A 23,230-nucleotide genomic window follows, 5' to 3' on the forward strand; every position below is an offset into this window, starting at 1 on the left:
TATTTACTTATATTCATAGCTATATAGAAGTGTCCATAAAGAGAAGCTTTATGAGCTTGTTGTATCTGATACAACAACTCAATGGATATATCCAGACTACGTAAACCACCTTGGTATCAGTGTTATCGATATCATATTCTAAGTTTTGTTAATCAGTCAATGCTGATTTGTTATTAATTAATATAGTCTTAACAAATTACATTTAGGATTGTGTATATTGAGGGTCTTAAAATTATAATCTTCCATAAGAGTGACATTGAGTACACTTATGTTTTAGCATTAAATTCTTAAAGTTGATTTAAACTTAATATAAATAATATATAAAGTTCAAGTCAACTTCTCTTGCATATTCAAATAGGGAATAATAAACTATATAAAAATTTCAAATATAACGAATTTTGTTATGTGGTCCTTTTGTACTTACAGTGCTATATCTACACATTTCTAGTAACTTTGAACAAATAATAAATAAAACTATTACAATGAATAAATTAGCAAAGTAATATTATTTTATAATAATTTACTTTAATAATAAACTAAAAAGAAATTTGGCATAAACCAAATTAAATAAAAAAAGGAAAAGTAAACAATGGAATATAAATTAAACAATTCATTATCATTATCCCATCTGAACAATCAGCGTTTATTCCCTTGTATTAATGCACTGCTTATACATTTCACAGTATGCGTTACATAGCCAAAACTTTTTAAGAAAACGTTTTATTTATAAATAATACGATTTCGTTACACAAATTGTATGACTAATATTTATATGTAAGAAATCCTATACTCTATATTTTTATTAGAAATATAACTTTTATAATGAACACTTATTTTATCTTTGTTAGAGTATTCTTTTGAGAGTGTATATTTTATTGAGATATTAACGCTAAAATTTTTTAAAGCTACATCTAGCCCGATCAAAACAAGATTTTGAAATATATATATATAAAAAAAATAATCAAAAATTAAACACTAAAAATATGTTCATACGTTTCTTTGCGTTGTCTGCCGGTACGATGTTCGTTAGAACGAATTTATTAACCTCAAGACTATCTACCCAATAAGAAGCACTCGCAATAGATTTTTACTATTAAATAAACATTTAAAGTTAAATAAAGATTGATAATAAATTTAAATAATTTTAAAAAGAAAATATTTGATATTTAAAATGTTACTTGCATTTATTTCCGTGATGAGAAGAATAGAATTTTATTATTTCATGAACAAATAAACTTAAATAAATGATTCACTTTAAAATTACCGAGTATTATTTATATAATGTTTTATATATTATTTAAGTCTAAATTAAATTTAAAAAATATATCCCAGAGAAAGTTAATTTAAATAGACTGTTGTAGATTTTGTGTATTTTGAAAATACAGAAAGAACTGATTTTAATAAGAAAAAATGGGTTTTTGTATTCAAAGGAGGGTAGTGTAACAATCCTTATTGTAATTTTGGAAACTGAGAATTTCGATTTTTATTGTTAAATGGCTGGACATAATGATGGATTAATTTGTAGATCTGCATATAAGCGTTACTTAAAATTTGTAAGCAGATTTTTTTCCTAGTTTACTGGTTATTTTGTGTTTTAAAGAAGGAACCCTGTCATGGTGATCTTGTAAATTTATAATATGGACATACATATACAAATGATAACATCATATTATATACTATCGATAACATAATATTCTTTGGAATTTTTTTAATATAATTATTAAATATGATATCAATGTTCGTTCTTTATAAAGTAAATTTAAAAACATGTATAATTAAACATATTTTTTTAATTTAACTTATCACTCTAGCTTTCTTTTGTAATCGACGCTCTAAACGATGTAACCTACTACCCATAATATGATTGTAACGAATATAATGTGTTGCCTTAAATACAACCAGTTTGAGTAAATGGCGTTCCCACCCCAAAAGATATCGTATAAAATCCGCAACCTTGAAACTAGCGCTCCCCAACATGATTCTGTGGGCTCCGTTAATTATTTCAGTTAACTCGGCCACAGTCCACCAGTAGATGTTCAAGCACGCTAAAGTTCTTGCAGTTTCTCAATGTAAAATTATTTTTATGAATTAAAACTAAAATATTAAATTATTTTATTTGATTCATGTAGTAAATACATTTTACAATAACCTAAATTTAATTTATTTTATATATTAAAAAAAGAAAGTTGTAAAACGTGTTACAATAAAATACTCAAATTAATTGTATTTATATAAGTATTCCTTTGCGTATTCTTAAACAAAAATTAGTTTTAAAGTAATAAGTGTCCGTCGTTGTTTTAACTACATTTTCCAGGAAAAATTTTATTGGTGAGTAAATTTGTTATATTTTTACATTTTAACTTTTAAACGGTTTAATAAAAGTAGTAATAACTAAATGAGTGTAAAGAATAAAATACAGGGAATTTAAAATAAAGATTTTAACAGGAACTTAAATATTGCTAAAATTTAAAAATTAAAACTAATTTTTAAACAGTCACAAAATAACAAAACATAAATAATCAATAAATAGTGCGTTTTCATTCTTTTATTTCAAAATAAAAAAAAATTTTTAAAGAAAATTATTATCATTATTAATCAAACGTAACATTATAATTACATTATTATGATTATTAAGCAATTTAGTAATACTTTTAGTAATAAATTCTTATTATGTGATTTAATTATTCATTACTATAAATTTATATGTGACTATATTCATGTTTCATTTTGACGAAGAAACTGTGATGTGTAAGTTAATTTATTTCATAGTTGTTAAAAACATTATTAATTAGCATTATTATCAAAAAGAAACCTGTTCAAAACATAAATTATAAAAGCTAATTAATAATAACATGAATTAATATTTTAAAATGTTCCATAAGACTGATATGTAAATTTTGACATTTTTGGTGTTTAAAACATTGCATATTTAAAATGTAATAATCCTAGTTTATTTTCATGTTTCTTCTTTACATTTTGGCGTTGATTTTATTGCTAAATAAATATAGTTAAAAAAAACAACGCTTTTAAAGCACATCGAACTAAAAAGTCTAAAATAATTTTTAACTTTTTAGTTCGATTTGCTTTAAGATCGCGTTTTTTTAGTTTTTTAAACTATATTTATTTTTCATTTTTTAGTTTTTTATGACATCGTTGTCACAGTTACAGAGTGTTTATTGTCAATTATGACTATCAATAGATATAATTTCTGTATTGGCAGTTGGTGTATTTACAACTCACAACTGTGTCTTACTAGTATTGATAATAAAGACTATACGTGCGAATATCGTCATAAAAAACTAATTAGCTACCTGTATTTGTAATCCCTTATGTATTATAAATNTTATGAAATATAAAAATTTAAAGGTTCAAATTTATTTGAGTTAATATACAGGGTGTTCAGTAAGTCAGGAAACGGGTTTCTATTGTTCTCATTATTTGTAACAATGAGAACAATAGAAACCCGTTTCCTGACTTACTGAACACCCTGTATATTAACTCAAATAAATTTGAACCTTTAAATTTTTATATTTCATAATTAACAATAAAAATTTGTATATATATATATATATAATATTGATGACACGCGCGCATGTACCCGTACGAAAACCAAAAATAAAATTTTACAATAATAGTGTTGTGAGCGGGGTGGGGTGAATGCGTTACGACAGTCTAGTCTCAAGGCCATAGACGACGGGATACGCGAGAATAATAACACGTGGGGCGCGGAGTTACAAACATACAAACATACAGGTGAAACTAATATAAGCGTGTTAATAAATATAGTTTAAAAAAAATAAAAAAACACGCTTTGAAATTACATCGAACTAAAAAGTTAAAAATAATTTTTAAAATAAGCTTAAAACAATAATGAACGAAAAATACAAGTATTATTGTGATAAAAGTGCCGGGCGTTTAATATAGGAAAAATGTGGCACAAAGCACCCACGCTTTTATCACAATAATACTAGTATTTTTCGTTCATTATTGTTTTAATCTTATTTTAAAAATTATTTTTAACTTTTCGATGTTCGATGTGCTTTCAAAGCGTGTTTTTTATTTTTTTTAAACTATATTTATTTTTCACATTTTAGTTTCATGTTATGATAGTAGTTACTATCAATAGCATGGTTGTAACGGGTAACGGGAATACAGGGTTCGATTCTGGGAAGGGAGTCTGAGTAACGGCTACCACATCCAAGGAAAGCAGCAGGCGCGTAAATTACCCACTCCCGGAACATGGAGGTAGTGACGATAAATGATGATACGGGAATCATCCTTTGTAATTGGAATGAATATCTCTTAATGAAAATAAAGCGTGTTAATATATATTTTAATAGTAATTAGAATATATATATATACATGTAAAGCGACATAAGTACGTAAACGTATCATGCACTAGGTATAGCCTTGTTTTTTTGGGGGAGGAACGTTATATCTAAGGTATAAACGGCGGCAGCGGCGGTAGGAATATATAAATATACATACGTAAGGCGCATTACACGCGGGTGGTATTGGTCAGTCAAAATAAAAATTTGTTTATAATTTGTGTACGGGTATAAAAACCAAAAATATAAAATTATACAGGATTAGTTTTGTAGGCGAGTGGTGAGCAGGGTGGGGTGAATGCGTTACGACGTCTAGTCTAGACGACGGGATACGCGAGAATAATAACACGTGCCGCGTGGAAACTTACAAACACACATCAGATATTACACAACACACATCACACGTCACACATACAAGTGAAACTAATATAAGCGTGTTAAAAAGTACTAGGTTTTGTTTTTTGTTAATTTTTTAACAGTTATATTCTATTATAAAATTGTGTTTAGGATTGCAAAAAGTGATGTGAATTGTAATTATTTCAAGCATTTGAATCTAATTGTATCATGATTTTGTTTAAGCTCTTTGGTAAGTTCTTTAATTTCTTTTTTGTCAATTGATTAAACGTATCACATATGCTATTCACGCGATTTCTATTAACGGATTTAAAGAGTATACTTTAACAGATCTTAGAGTTACATTGTGTTTTACAACTAATGTACTACAACTTCACTACAATTTGACAGAAAATCTACATTTAAGCTTACATAATATAGAGATTCCAACATAATGTTATTATTACATTTAACATTATTAACATATATTAGAAGATACTAATCAAATACATTTATCATTTATAAAAATTAAAAACTTTATCATATAAATTCAAAGTTATTTTCTTCATATTTTGTATTACTGTTAAATTTTTTCTGTATGGATAAGGTTCAGTTATAAGGTATAATCTATTGGGATAATATACAGGGTGTTCAGACTTACTGAACACTCTGTATAATTATCTCTAACCTTTTTTTAACCTATCTCTTTGTAAAATGTATACATGTAACCAAACGTGTTGTGTTCTTAATACTTTACATGGTTTCGTTATTCTTATATTTATTTTACCTTGCTATCAGGTACAGAAATATTATGAATGAGTACACTTGACAAAAAGGTAAATTTCAAAAAGCAGCAATATTTTCAAAGAAAATTTTTGATACTCACTGAACATCAACAAAATGAATAGATAGTTTGAATAATACTCAATATTTTCTTTTTTATATTAAGAAAAATTATCTGAATCTAATTCTGGTTAAATTTATTATCAATGAATTGTGCACTATAGCTAGATAAAATATTACTTTAATAGCTCCTAATTGAAATTTAATATGTTTTTTACAGATAACTTAATAATTTATCACAATCATAAATTGACTGAGTGTTGATTGTTAATAATATTTACTATTATATGTGAACTGAGATAATAATTGTTTCATCACATAATGATTATATGTTATAACGATAATATTCACAAAATAATATATACATACATCTATAGAAATAAATGTGTATGTTTTATTCATATAATCGATTCTATTGTAGTATTTTATGTTATCCATATAGTATTGATTATGTGTAATATAAAAGTACAATATTTTTTTGTAAAGAAAGAAGATACATCAGTTTTTCCCTTTTGCATAAAGATATGATGCTCAAAAAAATCATTGTTACAATATATTATTAAAAAGTATTTTAATATTTATATTTAATAATGTAATTTTATTAATTTTATAGTTAGTTTTATTTATGTTACTTTTAGTTATGACTAATAGTAATGTTATTACAGGGCAGTTACCTCGTGGAGCCAATAGCTGTCCAAACTCTGAAAAATTTTCCATGATTATAGCTTTCAGATTTCCTACATGTGTATTACGTCATTATTTATGTGTAAAGACTTAGTTCATAATTAATATTTTATCTAAAAATATTTGTCTCGATTGGAAACAAAAAATTAATTTTATTTTGATCAAATACGTTATAAAAAGTAAATATATACTAGATTGCTGCTTAATTATATTCTTTATATATTTTTGGGGTCTCCCTCTTTAAATAAACACTTTTCTTGAATGTTTTTAATTTAATAATAAAAATTCTGAGATTTTAGCCGGAATTCACCCTATTCCATCCCTGGTCATGATTATATAGTAATTTTTATCGCATAACTTTACTTAATGATACTGAAATTTCAAGTTCTAAGCATGGCTATACAATTTAATGAAATGAAACCTTTATATACTTTATTAACAAATAAAGTATATAAAGGTTAGATAAGCGTTTAAAAGGTTTTGCACATACTACATAACAAATTAATTATCAGTATAGTCATTAATAATAAGAATGCTTCCAGAAAGTATTGTGTGTTGCACCATAAATGAAACATTAAGTACCAGCGCCAAATTATCAGTGTTTAAAAATTTGTACACATCAAACTTCCAAAACATTATCATATATAATAATTATATAATTATTATCATATTACTACTATGCACTTCTTATATTTTTGTATTAAACGTACCTATACATGATCCATTTACAACAAATTTAGCTAACAACTATTTTAAATTTTGATACTTTTATTATTTTGTTTTAATGTTTTTTTAAAATAATTTATGTATTCTTAGACTACGTTAAAATTATATTTTTTATAATTAATAATATAAATATTAAAACATTTTTTTCAAAATTACAAAATGGACGTTTTTTTTAGAGTTTTCTTATAAAAAAAAGTTCTAAGAATTTTAATACATTGAGGAGTGGGTGTGTAGCACGGTAAGATTATAAGTCATAAATATACACTAGTACGAGCTGTATCCATCAGACTTATATACCCATTGGGTAAAATGTTATTAAATGTATTGAATTTGTTAAGCTATAAATATTAACACAATTGATAAAACTGTCTATTCATTAAAAAAATATGAAATATTATAGATTAAAGCATGATATAACAACTAAATGAAAATCGTTTATTATGCCTTTTACACGTATGATATGAATAAACAAAATGTGTCAATTACATCTTTTTCAAACATTCTATAACAGTTAAAATTATATACTTGCTAAAAATTGTTGATAGTTATCCAAGCATTAGTTTTTGCTTAGATTGGTAAATATTTTTAAAGAAGTATTTGAAGAGTCAGTAATATATTTTTTTAATTATCATTTGATAATAGCGAAATTTTAAGTGATTTTAAAATTAAATGTGCGTGGTATCTTATTGATGCACGATGCAGATTGGTCTTAAAGATGCCTAAGTAAAGTATAAAACAAATAACAAATCGTTTGTATAAATAATACATAATTCCTAAATTCTTCACAATAAGCTAATTTATGTTATTAGACACCAACAAATTTATTATTACAATATTCTTTCTTTGTCATTTTTATTTAATGTTGTGTTTGTTGTATTTCTTGTTAAGCGAGGTTAATGTGTGAATCGGTGAAATAAAATAACACTTTTATTTTTTTTAATAAATTTTAATACACTTATACTATTCAGCTTATATAATATATATTATCTTATAACACATCTTATCAAACCTGACACACTCGTAGACTGTGCTAAAATGTAGTGTCCGTAATATTAATCAACTTCATTCTTGTTATAGGTGAGGATAAAACAAAAGTTTCCACCAATCCTAAGTAAGTTTTTAATTATATATGTTATTTCAATTATTAACTATGCATTACATCAACTTAAAACTGTAAGAGCGAACTAATACATTACTACAAGTTACTGTTAAGTTAATAAATTATAAACTTCAACCATTACATTTATGATTTTATGAATTCTTGAGTTAAAGTTTAATGTAATTACAATCCCGTATTTTAGTAGTTTGAATAAATTATTTATTGGTATTTATTTTTATCTTATATTTAATAAATTGAAGCATAATAAAAACAGATAAAAAAAATATATTTTACATTATAAAATAATAAAAATTAATAAATCTATTAAAACTCACTTATTAACTTTTAGTAGGTAATTTGTCAAAATAAATTTATAAACGTCAGCTTTTTGGTTAATAAGGGATTAGATATAATTTATCTCCTTCACAATAAAAAGTTATACACAACTAGTAAGTATCCTTTACCTCAACGCCATATCTATGCCTTAAGATTTATTCAAGAAGAGTATGTGGTGAATTTCATAATCTTTCACTTACTTATTGTTCACCATGAGAGGGCTTTCTCTCGGGAGTCGCTGAACAACTGCAATAGTTTCCCCTCGTATGACTTTAGATTCAGGATTTTATACTATTTTTATTAGCTTCGTTAAAATAATGAATAAGTATTGGAGATATATCAGATACATATTAGGTAATCTAATTTACTAAGCCTTAATTAAAATTTGTGTGGTTTTTCTTTTAAATCTTTCTATTTTAGCTTCGATGAGAAGCTAAGATTTTGATGAACAATATGTCAAAAGATCACAAGTCGTATCTAGTTGAAGTCATTTCCCTTAAAAATTGAAAAATTTTCCTCGTTTCCTGTAAAGTTAGAGGGGGGAATTTCCAAAAAAATTAAAAATTTTCAAATCAGTAAATTTGGTCATTTTTTTTCACTTTTTTTCTTAAAACTACCATAATTTTTTTTTTAAATAAACAAAGCTACTCAATTTTTTTTTATTGAAACCTTAAATATTACTTGAAAAATACGTATAAAAAGTAGAACTTTTAAACTTAACTTTTGTAAATGTTCCGAAAATACTACGTCCTTTAAACATATGCCAAATTAAAGCATACAATAAATACTATAAGTTCAAAAAAAAAATTTGTCCGAACATCTTTTCTTCTATAGGTAAATGGTCGTCGAATTTAACGAACTTATAATTTTTATGTAAAAATCACTGTTAAACATAAAATATTTTAATACTTGAAACTACTATAACTTTTTGAAAAATGAACAAATTAAAATTATTTTTTTTATATTGAAACCTTAGATATTTTTCTTTCATTTGATATCAATTTTTTCAAATCTGACTCTAAACTACCTGACCGTAGGGTGAATTAAAAAAAAAACAATTTTTGCACACAAATTAAGCTTATTCAATTTTTGAAAATGTTCCGGAAATATTGACACTTTTATTTAATCTTAAATTAAAGCTTATATTATTATTTAGAATAAAGTTCATAAGACATAAGAAATTAAACTTATTTAAATATTTTTGCTTTTTTAAAGTCGAAAAAGTAACTTTAAAATTTGAATTAATTTAAATTGCTTATTTTATTAATCTGCGAAAGCGAAGAACAGTTGCCGAATCGGTAATACTTATGTCTTTCACGGTTAGGGTACCAGATTTCGAATCCGCTTTAGGCATTTAATATTTTGCATTTTTTTATAAGAAAGAAAAATTTTCAAATTATTTGTTATTTATCTCATTGAGATTCATTAACTTCAATAAATATTAAGAATCCCATCACTGTAGTCTCTCCTCTGAGAAGAAATTTCTTATTCATGTTAATATTATTTTACTTTGTTGTTTTTTTGTGGCTGCGATGTATTTTTCCAACGTTTACTTAACCTACTTTTTTTCAACGATACATCAAATCAAATATTCTTTTTTAGTTGAAGATATTACCCTCAAAAATTATTCATTTCTAATATTTTTAATGTATTTATTGTCGAATTTGATATGATAAAAGTATTTAACTGCAAAAGTAAATAATTTTACTTGAAATTTATTAATTTTTTAACTCTATTTGTGTGTGTTACTAATAGTCTATAACAGTGGTCGGCAACCTTTTTTAATTCTCGGGCCACATTTACAAATTAAAAAGAGTTCGCGGGCCAGATAAAAAAAAAAAATTTATAATTACATTATTTATTATGCAAAAAAATACTATCTACAACTTAAAATAATAATATGACTTATATAAAATACCCGTACCAAAAACGCAACGTTCAATTATATTTATACTAAATGATATTCAATTAAATTAGTCGATTTAGAATTTAAAGCGGGCCGTATTCAATAGCCACGCGGGCCGCCGGTTGCCGACCATTGGTCTATAACATTCCAAATTATTGGAATATTATAGACTTTTAATATTCCACATTTTTTAGTAAGATGTTGCTAATAAATCACAAATCTAAAAAAAAAAATTGATTTTTAGTTTCACCTGAATTTAACAATCGATTTTTATAATTATAATCAAAATTTATTATAATTCGCTCAATTGAGTAGATTTTTTTGACAACTTTTTTTTCATTGGTTTTTTTAGTTCATATATCATAAATCATATATCAATAAATCATAAAATTAATTCAGTTCTGTATATTACAATTTACAATAAAAATGCAGTAAAATCGAGCTTTACTAATAAATTTACTGTAAATAGTAATTATAAAATTTCCTGTCTGCATATTAATCTTATCAAAACCATTTTTTTCTATTTAATGATGTCAAGTTGAGCTAAAAGTTGTGGTAAAAAAATTCATTTTTTTTTTTATAAACTTTCACTTCAAAGGACAAAAACAAATAGGTTAAAAATGATTTCTTTTATCATATTAAAAATCAAAATCAATAATAATTTTAAAGCAATTAATTATAAATATTATATATTACATTTTTGAATCTAAGAATTACTAACCAGGATATAATTAAGAAAATAAGACTTGATGTTGCTTTTGTAGTTATCCACCAATTTCTTCTTATAATTAAATATTATCTACAGATTTGCATTGAAGTGTTTCTTATGATAGTGATTTTAATCACTGTCAAATATCATCTATACTTATCCCAACTATGCCACGTCCCCAAAATGGGAGGGGGGGTCGCGGCACTGTGCTGGTTTTTTTCTTCTTTGAAATAGTTATTATAGTTATTTTTATTTTTTTTGGGATCTTAAGAATAAAAGGTATTCAATACTGTTTGGTTTTATTAAACTCCGAACACTTCTCTCTGTCCTTGCATTTTTTTCAATATTTCGATTATTCTCTAGCTGAGAAAAAATGTCTGAGTATTTATATAAATTTAATATTGACTTCTCTAAATGATAAAAAATATCGGATGCTATACCTGCGCCTTTTGTTATGTTTGAATTACTCTATTGTAAATAGTAAGGTAGGTTTAACACAAGTGAGGTAACAGTTAAAAATTGATATATCGTATATAATCTACCCCATCATGTTTTTATACCTTTAATAAATTTCTTATTATTATTAAGATCACTCAAATATCTTGTGTTATCTATTTATTTGTGCAGTATTGAAGTACGTGAAAAGTATTTTTTATTTTATTTATTTATATATGATGCTGTAATATTCTCCTCTGGAATATTAAAAAAAATCAATACCTTCTTTTATTTCTCAGACCACAGAAAAGAATACGCTAACACTATTACGCATATAATTCTGACTTTGGCCACTATGAAGTGGCCGTGAGTCATTGTCTTTCTTACGCTCTTCGAGGCACCACTTAAGTATTAAAAAAGGAACATTAATTATAATATCACTTTTATTGAAATACAGAATGATGACTGAATGTGCCTATAAAAAAAGCATAACACATTCATGACGCCCATTTCCCGTTTATGACATTTGTGGTACATTATATAAGGGCTGAATACCCTGTTTACTGAGTCAGTCACTCATTCACTTTCTTGTCTCTAATTCTCAAATAACTATCTCTTTTATCAAGTAACTCTCTAAGATTATTCCCTACATACTGTAGTATATTCTTTATACTGTGTGTCTATAAACTTAACTTTTATCATTTGTTAAACCATGTGTTAAAATAATTAACACTTTCGATAATAATAAATACGCTTCTATTAATAAAATACGATTCTCTTGTATTAATATACCTACAATAATTTTAACAACACTTAACAACCACAAGTCTATAATCAAGATTCTATCATCATTAGTGAATATAAGGTAAGAGTAGTTTTAATACACTAACTACATTAATTAAGTAATAACCGTTAACCATCCATCAATATTTCCCTCATATTTAAAAGTAATGCTACTATTATGTTGTATCTTTCTTTTGGTTATTACAATGTGTTATAGACACTGTTTATTTGGGATAACAGAACGCGCTAATTATGCACGTACCTAGTATGATCAGAATATACGAAAATTTAAGGAGAGCATATTTTACAAAAATGTCCATAGCTTAAAAAACTGTTAGACTTAGAATTATTTTAAGTTTTAAAAAATATTTATATAATAAATATTTCATAATTTTCCACTATTAACTAGTTCGCAAATTCTCATTTAAGGCGGGCCCTATTTCATAGACTGCCATAGTCTATAAATATACATTAGTACGAGATTTACCAATCTGTAAGACATACCTCTATGTATTAATATTTTTTTAACTCAATTAGTACTTAACCTAAAATTGTTATTGATCCATCAATTTTTTTTGCTAGAAAATAATTAAAAAATAGCTGTTTTATAACAAAAGTTTAAAATTAAAAATGTATTTATTTTTTTCTTATTAGAGACAAATATTAAACAAATATGCTTTTAACGTAGTCAAAAACTATAATTATTATTGTAAAAAAATAGGAAGTGCAAAATATTCACTAGATCAAAAGTTATTTAAGGTTTCAAATTTGATGGTGGGACTTTATATAAAAGAAAAAAATGTTTCTGTGATATAAAAAATATATTGAAAATGTATGTTTCGCGTAAAAGGATATTAAAAATTTGTTGGTTGATCACTTTTAATACATTTATTATAATAAGTTAATACATAAGTACACTCATTAACAGCAAACCATGCTTTTGCTGCCTTTGACTAGTTTTCTTGAATTGGGTCAGTTATATTTTAATTTAAATAGAGAAAATTCTTATTAGCTTAAGATTTAAAAGAAAATTAATCGAGAGGGTACTTTTAGAGAATAACATTTGTGAGTTTATTGTATTCTATACATAATTTAGATCGCTTAGAAATGATTATAGGTTGAAATAAGTCTTTATTGAATCGACCCATATTTGATTTGTAATTTCTACACAAACCATTATTTAATACTGATAAATGTGATTGGCATAAATCGAAAACAATTTCAACAAATGTAGTTGTTTATTTATATTTAAACATTTTAAATAAAATTGAAAAATGAAATATTGGGATAAAATTTTTTCCAATATAAAACAGAAGGTGCATATAATTTGTAGATTTTGACCTCTACTAACGTTTTGAATATTTTTTATTAGTCAAAATTAATAAAACGTTTTCATGATTAATGTATTTTCTTTCAAAAATATATGTTATAGCGACGATAAACGCAACATTTTATCAATCGATTACAATATAAGTTTAACAGTACAAAGTTTTGTAACTATTAATGGTATTTCTGACCAGAAAATTCAGCACTAGCATTTTTTGATATAAAATATGTAAATAGATAACTTCAGTTGACTAAATTATTAACTTTTTTAGATGTTTTAATGTAAGCTAGAATTTTTAAATATAGATCTAATTTTGTGGAAAAATAATGACTACTACAAACTAAGATTGAAAACCGTAAATACATTAAAAGTTACATACGATGCAAAAAGAGGCGCAAAATTAATTGAGGATTACAACAATATTACAATATTTATTTCAAGTGGAGTGTCAACACAGAAAACTGTATTCTAATAGCATTATAAAAGATATAATATACTTCTATAGTATTTCATTTTATAAAAATAAAATACTATCTAAAAATAGTTTAAGAAAAAGCTATTTTTTAAATTTTATTTCATTGTTTACGATTTGTTTTATTAACTAATTCTAGTTCAATGATGTTTAATTCAACTTAATCACTTAAGTAATCTATATTAAAGTCAATATAAACATTTAGTTAAGTTTTAATGAGACGTTGATATTTATAAAGTAACGAAGTATAAGATATTAGCTATTAAATTATTTTTGTGTTATCAATGTATTGTTACAAGTAAAATACTCAATAATTTTTTTCAAATGACCTCAAATTTTCAGAATATTAGTTATATACAAAAAAAAAAAAATGGAAGAATGTACAGTACATTGTACACTGTATAAATAATTTATGCAGTGTACGAGTACACCATACTATATTAAAGGTACAATTGAACAGAATTGATTTTATATCTAAAACAGAGTCATAAAAGGATGGTGATTAGGTAATTAAACAAAAATTAGATAATCAAATGTTAAACAAGGTTACAAAATACGTGAAACTTAATGATACATCTTATATTTTAATATCCTTTACAACATTATAACAAATGTAATATGACAAAAAGATTACCGTACACAGGTAAAACTAGACCTTTGTGTTAGATCAGAAAAAAAATTGGATTGAGTTTGCAATGACTTGTTCTTTTTCGAGTTTAAGTGTAACTAGTAAAAATTAGTTGAAGAAGGACATTAAAAAGAGAAATTAAATTAGTCCTTATTTTCTTTTTAGGTATCTTGCCATAAAAAAGACAAAAGTTCTATTATAATAATATACAGAGTGTTCAAGAACTAAGGAAACAGTTCAGTTATTACAAACAATGAGAACATAAGAAATATACAGGGTGTTCACTAAGTCAGGAAACGGGTTTCTATTGTTCTCATTGTTTGTAACAATGAGAACAATAGAAACCCGTTTCCTGATTTACTGAACACCCTGTATAAACAATATCCATAGAAGTTAGAACCTTTTAATGTTCTTTCCAAGATTTGTTATTAAAAATTATTGAATCAATTATTTTATATGTCGTGATACACTCACGACAGGCATGTCAAGAAATATTAAAGAGCAACTGTTCAGATCTTCAAAAATTGGTCATTCATTCGATCCTCAATAATATTTGTTTAAATGTTTTATCCACACCAATAACAACGAAGTGATTGTTGTGGTTGTAAATAGTTATTTTAGTTAATTTTACTTCAAAATATGTATACTGTTCGTTTTATTTATTTCATACATATCGCGTAAACGAACTAAAAAAACTTTGTTATTTATTAGATGTATGCACGATTTGCATTTAATAAGCTAATTTGGGTATGTAATAAATCAAAATAAAAAGAAAAAGAGTAAAATGATAATTTCTATGGGAAAATATTGAAACGGGTGGTTAAATAATTATTTAATGATGGCTGAATATATAAGGGTAATTTAAATCAATAAAATGAACATGAATCAACCCACAGTAAATTGTAATGGAGTATAATAAAATAGTAGAGTGATCTTCAGGATTGAACAATGCTGAGTTAATGTGGTTAAATATCATTAAAATTTTCTAGTATTTATTAATTACGTAAGAGGTATTAGTATTTTGGAACCAAAAAGAAACTGCATAAACCAAAATAAATAGAATTTCGATTTTTATTGTTAAATGTGGTTGAGAAGGAACCCTGTTATGGTGATCTTGTTTCATACACGTACAGATAATATTTAATGTTAGTATTATAGTTGTTGGTGTATTATTAAATGTACTACACACACACAAAAAAAAAAAAATGGAATTGTTATAATTGCGACCTATGTTGTTAGATAGTCAATTGTCGAATTGAGTCTTTTTAAATGTCTTCAATTATACGGGACTGTTGAATTGAAAACACTATGTTAAAATAGTGTATACATTTTAAAATAAGAAATATAAAAATATCAATTATTCGTTTTAAATTCTTATGGGTTTAGATTAATTTGAACTCGCGTTGATAATTCTAAAACTAGAACTAATATTATCATGAGAGAAAGTTGTTAGTCGCGTTAACGCTCTAAAGTAGTGTTATTTTAAACCTGTTATACAATTGCAATCAACACTTAACTACCTTTGTTGAAAATGTGTAATTGTGTAAGTCTAAGGTGGTTGTATCTTGCCATTAAAATAACTTGATGTTTTTGTTTACATAAACTACATTGTACTTGAACTGTTTAATACTTTGATGATATCATTTAAAATTGTCATATTCTTCTTATTTATCAAAATGTATTGAAGTATATTTAAGGGTTTCTTGTTTTCAAAGAATTGTTTAACCACGAAAACTTGTTTTTATAATATTGCCTGTTAACGTTTTCTTTCAACCAAACGGTATTTAATTCCTTAAATTACATGCCGTTGAATCAATTGTCTAACTGTATGTCTATTGAATATCGAAAAAAATGTTTTACATGTTTATTTTACAACGTAGAGTTTTTTTTGAATCGTATGAAATTTATTTCGCTGAGTGCCAATCTGTTATTTGTTCAAAAAAATGCTTGTTAAACATAAATTAATACATAGAGACATTTCTTAGCTTATTGTAGATAGATGATTCAGTTGAAAATTTAATCATTTGTAGTGGGATAAATTAAATATTTCTCTCGTGGTAGCTACCTGAAAGACAACAATTTTATTTGCAGTATAACTGGCGTACAATACAAATGGATGCTTACTTAAAATATTTTGCTATGCTGAAGCAATATTAATAATAATGGTACGTACATCTAACAAAAATATTTTTGTATATTATTTATAAATATGTTTTTATCTATATTTAACAAACAATCATCTTTAATTAAGGCACTTCATATTGTATTCAGTGATACTATTATTTAGTAATAATTGTGTTATTCGTATTTTTGGTGACCTAATTTATTTCATTATTTTAATTTAATGATATAATTATAACGACCAATAATAATAATTAAGTATTAGGGTTCGTCAGCGATATCGAATCATCGCCCACTTTTTTCATTTTTTCAACGATATGGACTATTTTTAAAATATCGTAATAATCAAAAAAAAAATTTTTCTTTTTTTTAAATCATACAATCTGTAATGAATTTAATTATCATAAGCACTAGTGATGTTTGTGTTAAGCAAATATAAAAAAATAATATATAGAGACAGTAGGCTTGATAGAAGAGGCCAACCAGTGCTGGTACTTCGTGACGTGTGAAAAACTGTTTGAATTTTAGTCACTTTGTTATAAAATATATATTATTTGATATTAGGCCAAAATCATGATAATCTTGTAAATATTTTTTGTATTAAAATATATTATGAAATATAAAATTGAGATAGGACGAAATATGATATCTATTGATACAAAATTCTAGATAGATTTTATTATTATTATATGATTAGGATATAATATAAAAGGTAATTACGTTGACATTGTTATTCCTATTTTTAACAAAACACGAACAAAGTAATGTATGAGGAGACTTAGTGAAAGTAATTTCAGAATTAGAAAATATACGGCAATAACTGTTTAAAACTCAATCTTAAAAATAATTATAAAATCATTGAGCCCCTCCCAAAAAAAAAATAAAGAAATCCCTATTAGATAGTGATGAAGATGATGTTTTATTCTGTAATGATAATGTCTTGTAACAAAAAAAAAAAATATTTCTTCATAATGAAAATTAATTTGAAAATATATGATTATCGTTATAGCTATTATCTATATTTGTCATATTAATATCATTATCTGATTTGTTTGAGTAACTTAACGGTATCTCAGAATAAACAGAATGGACGCTGATAAAAATTTACATGGCCAATATATGGAGGTGATTAGAATTAGTCCACCATTTTTATGTAGGTAAAGCAGTGTGACCACTTTTCAACACTAAAATTGTGTATACCTTTTTCAAAATGTAAAGTAACAATTTTAATTATGGTATTTATGTTTTTTTTTTCATATTTTTGAACGTGTACAGAACTACTTAAATATTTAAGTATTTAATATAGTAGAATAATATAATAATACAATAATTCAAATTAATAAAATAAAATCATCAAAAATAATGATTCGTGTTCAATTGAATTGTACATTTTTTAAACATTTCATGCAAAAATTTCTGAAATTTTATTAATTTTGAATAAATTATTTTATAAAATACATCATAGTAAAATTAATACCTTCTCAGCTTTGCATCGAAGCTAAAAACAAAAAAGAATCAACATAATAATGATGTTTCAAAATCAACATACACATTCATCATATATATTATACAATAATTAAACAATTAATAAATTAAAATATAATAAAAACTTTTTCAAATAATCTAAAACGTGTAAATATATTTTATTTATGTGTTAGTATATCAATTTTTCTCGGTTTTGATAATATATTTTTATTTAAAATTGTTAAAGAACTAAATCGTCTCAGTCTTGTGTAATGGTTTTTTAAAAACTCATCAAAGTTTGGACATGGATGCGTAAATATAAAAATATTATCTAATTCACAAATATAATTTACATACGCATCGGGTGGAGTATTTAATTTTCCATAAGTGGATATATTTTCATTATGGTAAACCTTAAAATATGTAAAAAAAAAAATTCATCTAACTGATTATGAGATTTAGCATATCTAACACATATACCATAATTATGTTTTTCTAGTTATTTCTTAACTAGATAGCCATATACATAAGTAAAGGCATTTATAGCAGAAAAACCTAAATCATGGTAATCAGCCATACCAACTCTAAAATTTTCAAAATCAAGAATTTTCTCAGGATTAAATGCAATAAGACTGTTTAATGGAGGATCAGTATCACTTAAATTAGTTTAAATTTCATCTAAGTCATTCAGACAATTTAAGCCCTCAGACTGATTGAAAAAATTTTCTGGGATAGAAAACATTAGGTTTGAAATGAACATATCAAACCATATAATACTTATTCAATGTATCAATTGATTTGTCTAACAAATCATTTCTGTTGCAATTTTAGTAACCATTTTTCATAACTATTGAATAAATTTAAGATTTTTTAAGATTCAAATAGTATTTTTATTAATTTATTAGAAAAAAAACTAACCGAGGAAAATCCTTTGGTATTTTAAATATTTTACAATCATCATTTTGGGTAGCAATTCTTGAGTGAATGTAGTTTTTTACAATGTAAACATAAACTATTCTATTAATTATTATATAAAAGATGGAACATGAATGAAATAAAATGATTAAAAGTAATATTCTTATAATACATATTTTCAGACAACCAGTATTAGTTCTTATAATGACAACAAAATGATAATACCAATACCTACAATAAAATAGCTGCTACTTTTTGTTAACATATCGAAATGTCTATAATCTGACGGTATTTTTGAACAAAATTGTTGTTAAATTAAATTAAATTAAATTTTCTTTTTTTATATCGATTTATATTTTCATATGATATTGATATATTTTAACTTATGTTACTTATTTTAACTACTTATGTAATATGCTGATTCCAAAGCCTGAAGTAGATATACCTGACATATGATTAGAAAATAGCATTAATTTAAACTAGTATCTATTAGCAAACTTATATATAAATATATATATATATATATATGTATATTTATTATAATATTACATATATTTACTAGCTGACCCCGAAAATGTTGTTTTGCCATATAAACTATTTTCAGGAAATATTTTTGGCAACAAACGTCACGACACGAGAATTTTGTATATTAGAAAATTATCTTATAAGGTTTACTATATTTATATATTATTGTTTACATATTATTAGTTTGGCATACTTTTTTATAAGCTTATCTTATTTTTATCTTTTTATTTTACTACCATAAAATACCTATTCAAAATAATACATAGATATTTTACATAAACATTAAATTTAAAATGTTTTTGATTATAAATATAAGATTAATACTATTTTTAGTAAATTTTATATTTAAAAAATAGCCTAAGGGAAACTTATTATAATTTAGTGAAAATTGTCTTGTTGTTGAATTATTTTTATAAAACTGGTAATGAAAATATATAAATATCGGATAATTAATCTAAACTGTATATTATCTACTTTTAAAAAAATATTGTATAAAAATTACAATAAACAATAACTTAAGTCTATTTTTACAATTATTCTAATTTAAACTTTATATAATTAAACTAAATTTAAATTATTTTATGTAATAATTAATTTAATATTACATTAAATTGATATTACAGAACGCATACCAAAGGTATATATTTTCCAAAAGAATATTAACAAGCATCTTTCAAACAATAATATTAATAATATTTTAAGTAAATTTTATATTTTTAAATGAAGTTGGTGTCTGTAACAAAAAACATATTTGTTTGCACATTTGCTGCTAACGTATTAAAGTTTCTCCTTGTATAAATACAGTTATTCATGTTTTATTTTTTTTGCTATCATTTTATCTTAACATTTTTAATTCCAGTATAGCATGAAATAGTATAAGTACCAAATTTTATCGATGTAAAGTATTTCTTAAATTTCAAATTGTAATTTTAGACTTGAATTCATAAGTTTTATTAGTGAAATGTAATTCAATTAATTTAATCTCAGAAATTATGAAGGAATATATGATGTAGAAAATCCAGGTAAATGTGTGTACTTCGCGAAATTATTTTTAAAATAATATATAGAAGTATTATTTATTTCAAGGTATCTAAAATATTTTTTAAATACTCAATTAAAGTATAGTGATAAGTACATTTATTAATGAAAGATATTAGGAATTGTAAACAGGCTTTACTTGGATATTATAAATTATAATTGATTTCTTATTTGCTGTAGTCATCATAATTGAATAGATTGTATTGTGCATTTTGGAATATATAGAGTGATCGATTTAACATATGACACTGGATTATTCTTATAATAATTACAGTAATGAAAAATAATTATTTGATTTTTTAGTTGTAAATATTTTTTGATTTATCAGCTATTTATTTTCTATTTTATAATCTAGTTAAATATGTTTGTCGCCATTTAAAAAATTTAGTTGACACCTACATAAGTTATAAAGGGTGATTTTAAAAAGTTTTATTAGCCGATAAATCAAGAAATATATGTAACCAAAAAATAAAAATAGGGCAATTGCAAAATAGTGTCTTAATAATAATACATCATACACCATATAATTAAGGTTCATAATACGTATCAGTAGAAATGAATCACTGCGCATAATAAAACCATGCGCGTGGACTTAAAAAAAAAATTGTAAAACGGTGAAAAATGAACGGATTGAATTGATTTTTTTATCATATCTCAGGAATGTCATTGGGCGGGTCTGATGAAAATTTCAAACCTTAAGTCGTAAAACGCTGGCGTCAGCGAGCGTTTTTCTCGAAAACGGTCGAAATTTTAAAACGCTCGCGGGCGAGCGGCAAAATTTTTCCAACCTTCGCCAATAATTTTCCCGGAGTCTGGTGACCGAGTACTTTCGTCGAAAAAAAAAATTTTGAAAATCCGAGCACGCTAAGTAATTTTCCCAGAAAAGCGTTTTTTTCCTTGTTCTATTATATAATAAGATGTGAATAATCAAATGGTTTACGGTAATCCGATCATTCTATATTTTGAGTAATTAATGACCTGATACTATGTATCATTTGTATTAAGAATAATTTTTTTAGCGTGATTGGTCCCATTGTGGTATATTTTTTCATAAAGCTGACTATTAAGAATACAAATTTATTTGTTTAAGAAATTTGTTAATAATAACTAAATATATGTGATGGGTGTATCTAGAATACCCCAATGCATTCACGTTAATATGTATGGATTTCATATAATGGTGGACTAATCAATTTTGGGCATTTTATATGCTAACTTAGAGTAATTTTTTTAGACGAAAAAACATGGTAATAAAATCGTTTCCATTTGTCTGTTGATTATTAAGTAATTATCAAATGAAGTTAATTGTAAAGCATACGTTCTTATGTATGATATAACGACATTTTGGTCTCTTTAGTATGCAATATTTTTGCTGAAGTTTTTGTTCTTTTTTTTTTATTGCTTTTTAGTCCATTAAGGGCCATAGCGACCTCTCCCTAGGACGAAGTTTTCATTTTTTTATGTTTTTTCATTTCATATTTTAATTTTTATAGAGATATTATTAAAAATTAGATATTACTTTTATAGCATATAACATCTATAAAATTTGAACGGCTTGATGTAATACTTTAAAAAAAAATTATTTGTCACTCATAAATTAATTTATTGGTCTACAAGGAATTTTCATCAGATTCCAAAATATACTTTCTAAACCCATTTTTGCCCCGATTTCAAATCAGCAATTAGAGTTTCATATATGGACTAAATAATAACAAAATTTTCTGATTAACATAACAAATATTTGTGATTAATTGTTTGGTTACGTATGAATAATCAATAAATATTTTTTAATTAAAAAAATATGTAACAAGCAAAATATTTTATGTGCAGAATATCTATATAAATAATTATTTAAATACCAAGAGTTGTATAGAAATGCTTACTAAGATTTCTATTTAAATGATTCATTACAATAAAACATTTTTAACGAAATTTTGAGTTTTCCTCATAAATTTACTGTTAATAGTAATTATATAAGTTTCGGATCACACATATTAATCTAAAAATAAATTATTTTATTTCACATAAAATTTTCTATTTACAAATTCTAAATTTGTAAGTTGAGCTAAAATTGTGTTTAAAAGTTCAATATTATTAAATTATAACTTTTCATAAAAATCAACTATAAAGACTCAAGAAATTAGTTAAATATTTCATTTTGAATTAAAATTTTATTTTGGTTTGTTTTCAACATATTAAAAATCTATAATAACTTGTTAATAAAATAATTTTTTTCATGTGTTATTGTGAATTATGTATATTAGTAATAATCTCAAAAAAAAAGTGATATTAAAAAATTAATTTCAGACTTGAAATCAGCGTATAAATTAGATTTAGTAAAGTATATGTAAGCTTTATATTTAACATATGTATAAATGACGCAGTATTTCCGGAACATTTAAAAAATTTAAGTTGAAAAAGTTGAATTTTGTGAAAAAGTTCCTATTTTGAATCCCCCCTGTGGCTAGATAACGGGTCAGAATTTCAAATAAATTGTGTCAAAGGAAATAAAAATACCTAAGGTTTCTATTAAAAAATAAATCATTTTGGTATGTTTA

The 23,230-nt window shown here is 24.4% G+C and overlaps 1 protein-coding gene across 18 annotated transcripts in view; it reads left to right on the top strand.

Moving 5' to 3' along the window:
• The window catches only part of LOC126901149 (uncharacterized), a 38,485-nt gene that overhangs the window by 5,112 nt on the left and 10,143 nt on the right, over positions 1 to 23,230 (top strand). For 3 of the 18 annotated variants that reach the window (XR_007702983.1, XM_050677410.1, XM_050677416.1), the window contains exons 2-3: positions 6,170 to 6,270; positions 7,992 to 8,025. The exons of 1 other annotated variant lie outside the window; for it this stretch is intronic. Coding sequence is in view for 6 of the 17 variants with exons in the window: in XM_050677410.1 (XP_050533367.1) it covers positions 6,170 to 6,270; positions 7,992 to 8,025 (135 nt within the window). In the remaining 11 variants the exon portion in view is untranslated. Of the gene's footprint in view, positions 1 to 2,007; positions 2,329 to 4,835; positions 4,915 to 6,169; positions 6,271 to 7,991; positions 8,026 to 16,700; positions 16,775 to 20,527; positions 20,657 to 23,230 lie in introns of those variants that run through there. 14 more of the 18 variants (XM_050677413.1, XM_050677418.1, XM_050677426.1 and 11 more) reach the window with 10 other exon arrangements.

Source organism: Daktulosphaira vitifoliae, unplaced genomic scaffold (genome assembly GCF_025091365.1).
Source record: "Daktulosphaira vitifoliae isolate Bord-2020 unplaced genomic scaffold, ASM2509136v1 Scaffold_3, whole genome shotgun sequence".
In the NCBI taxonomy this organism is placed as follows: domain Eukaryota; kingdom Metazoa; phylum Arthropoda; class Insecta; order Hemiptera; family Phylloxeridae; genus Daktulosphaira; species Daktulosphaira vitifoliae.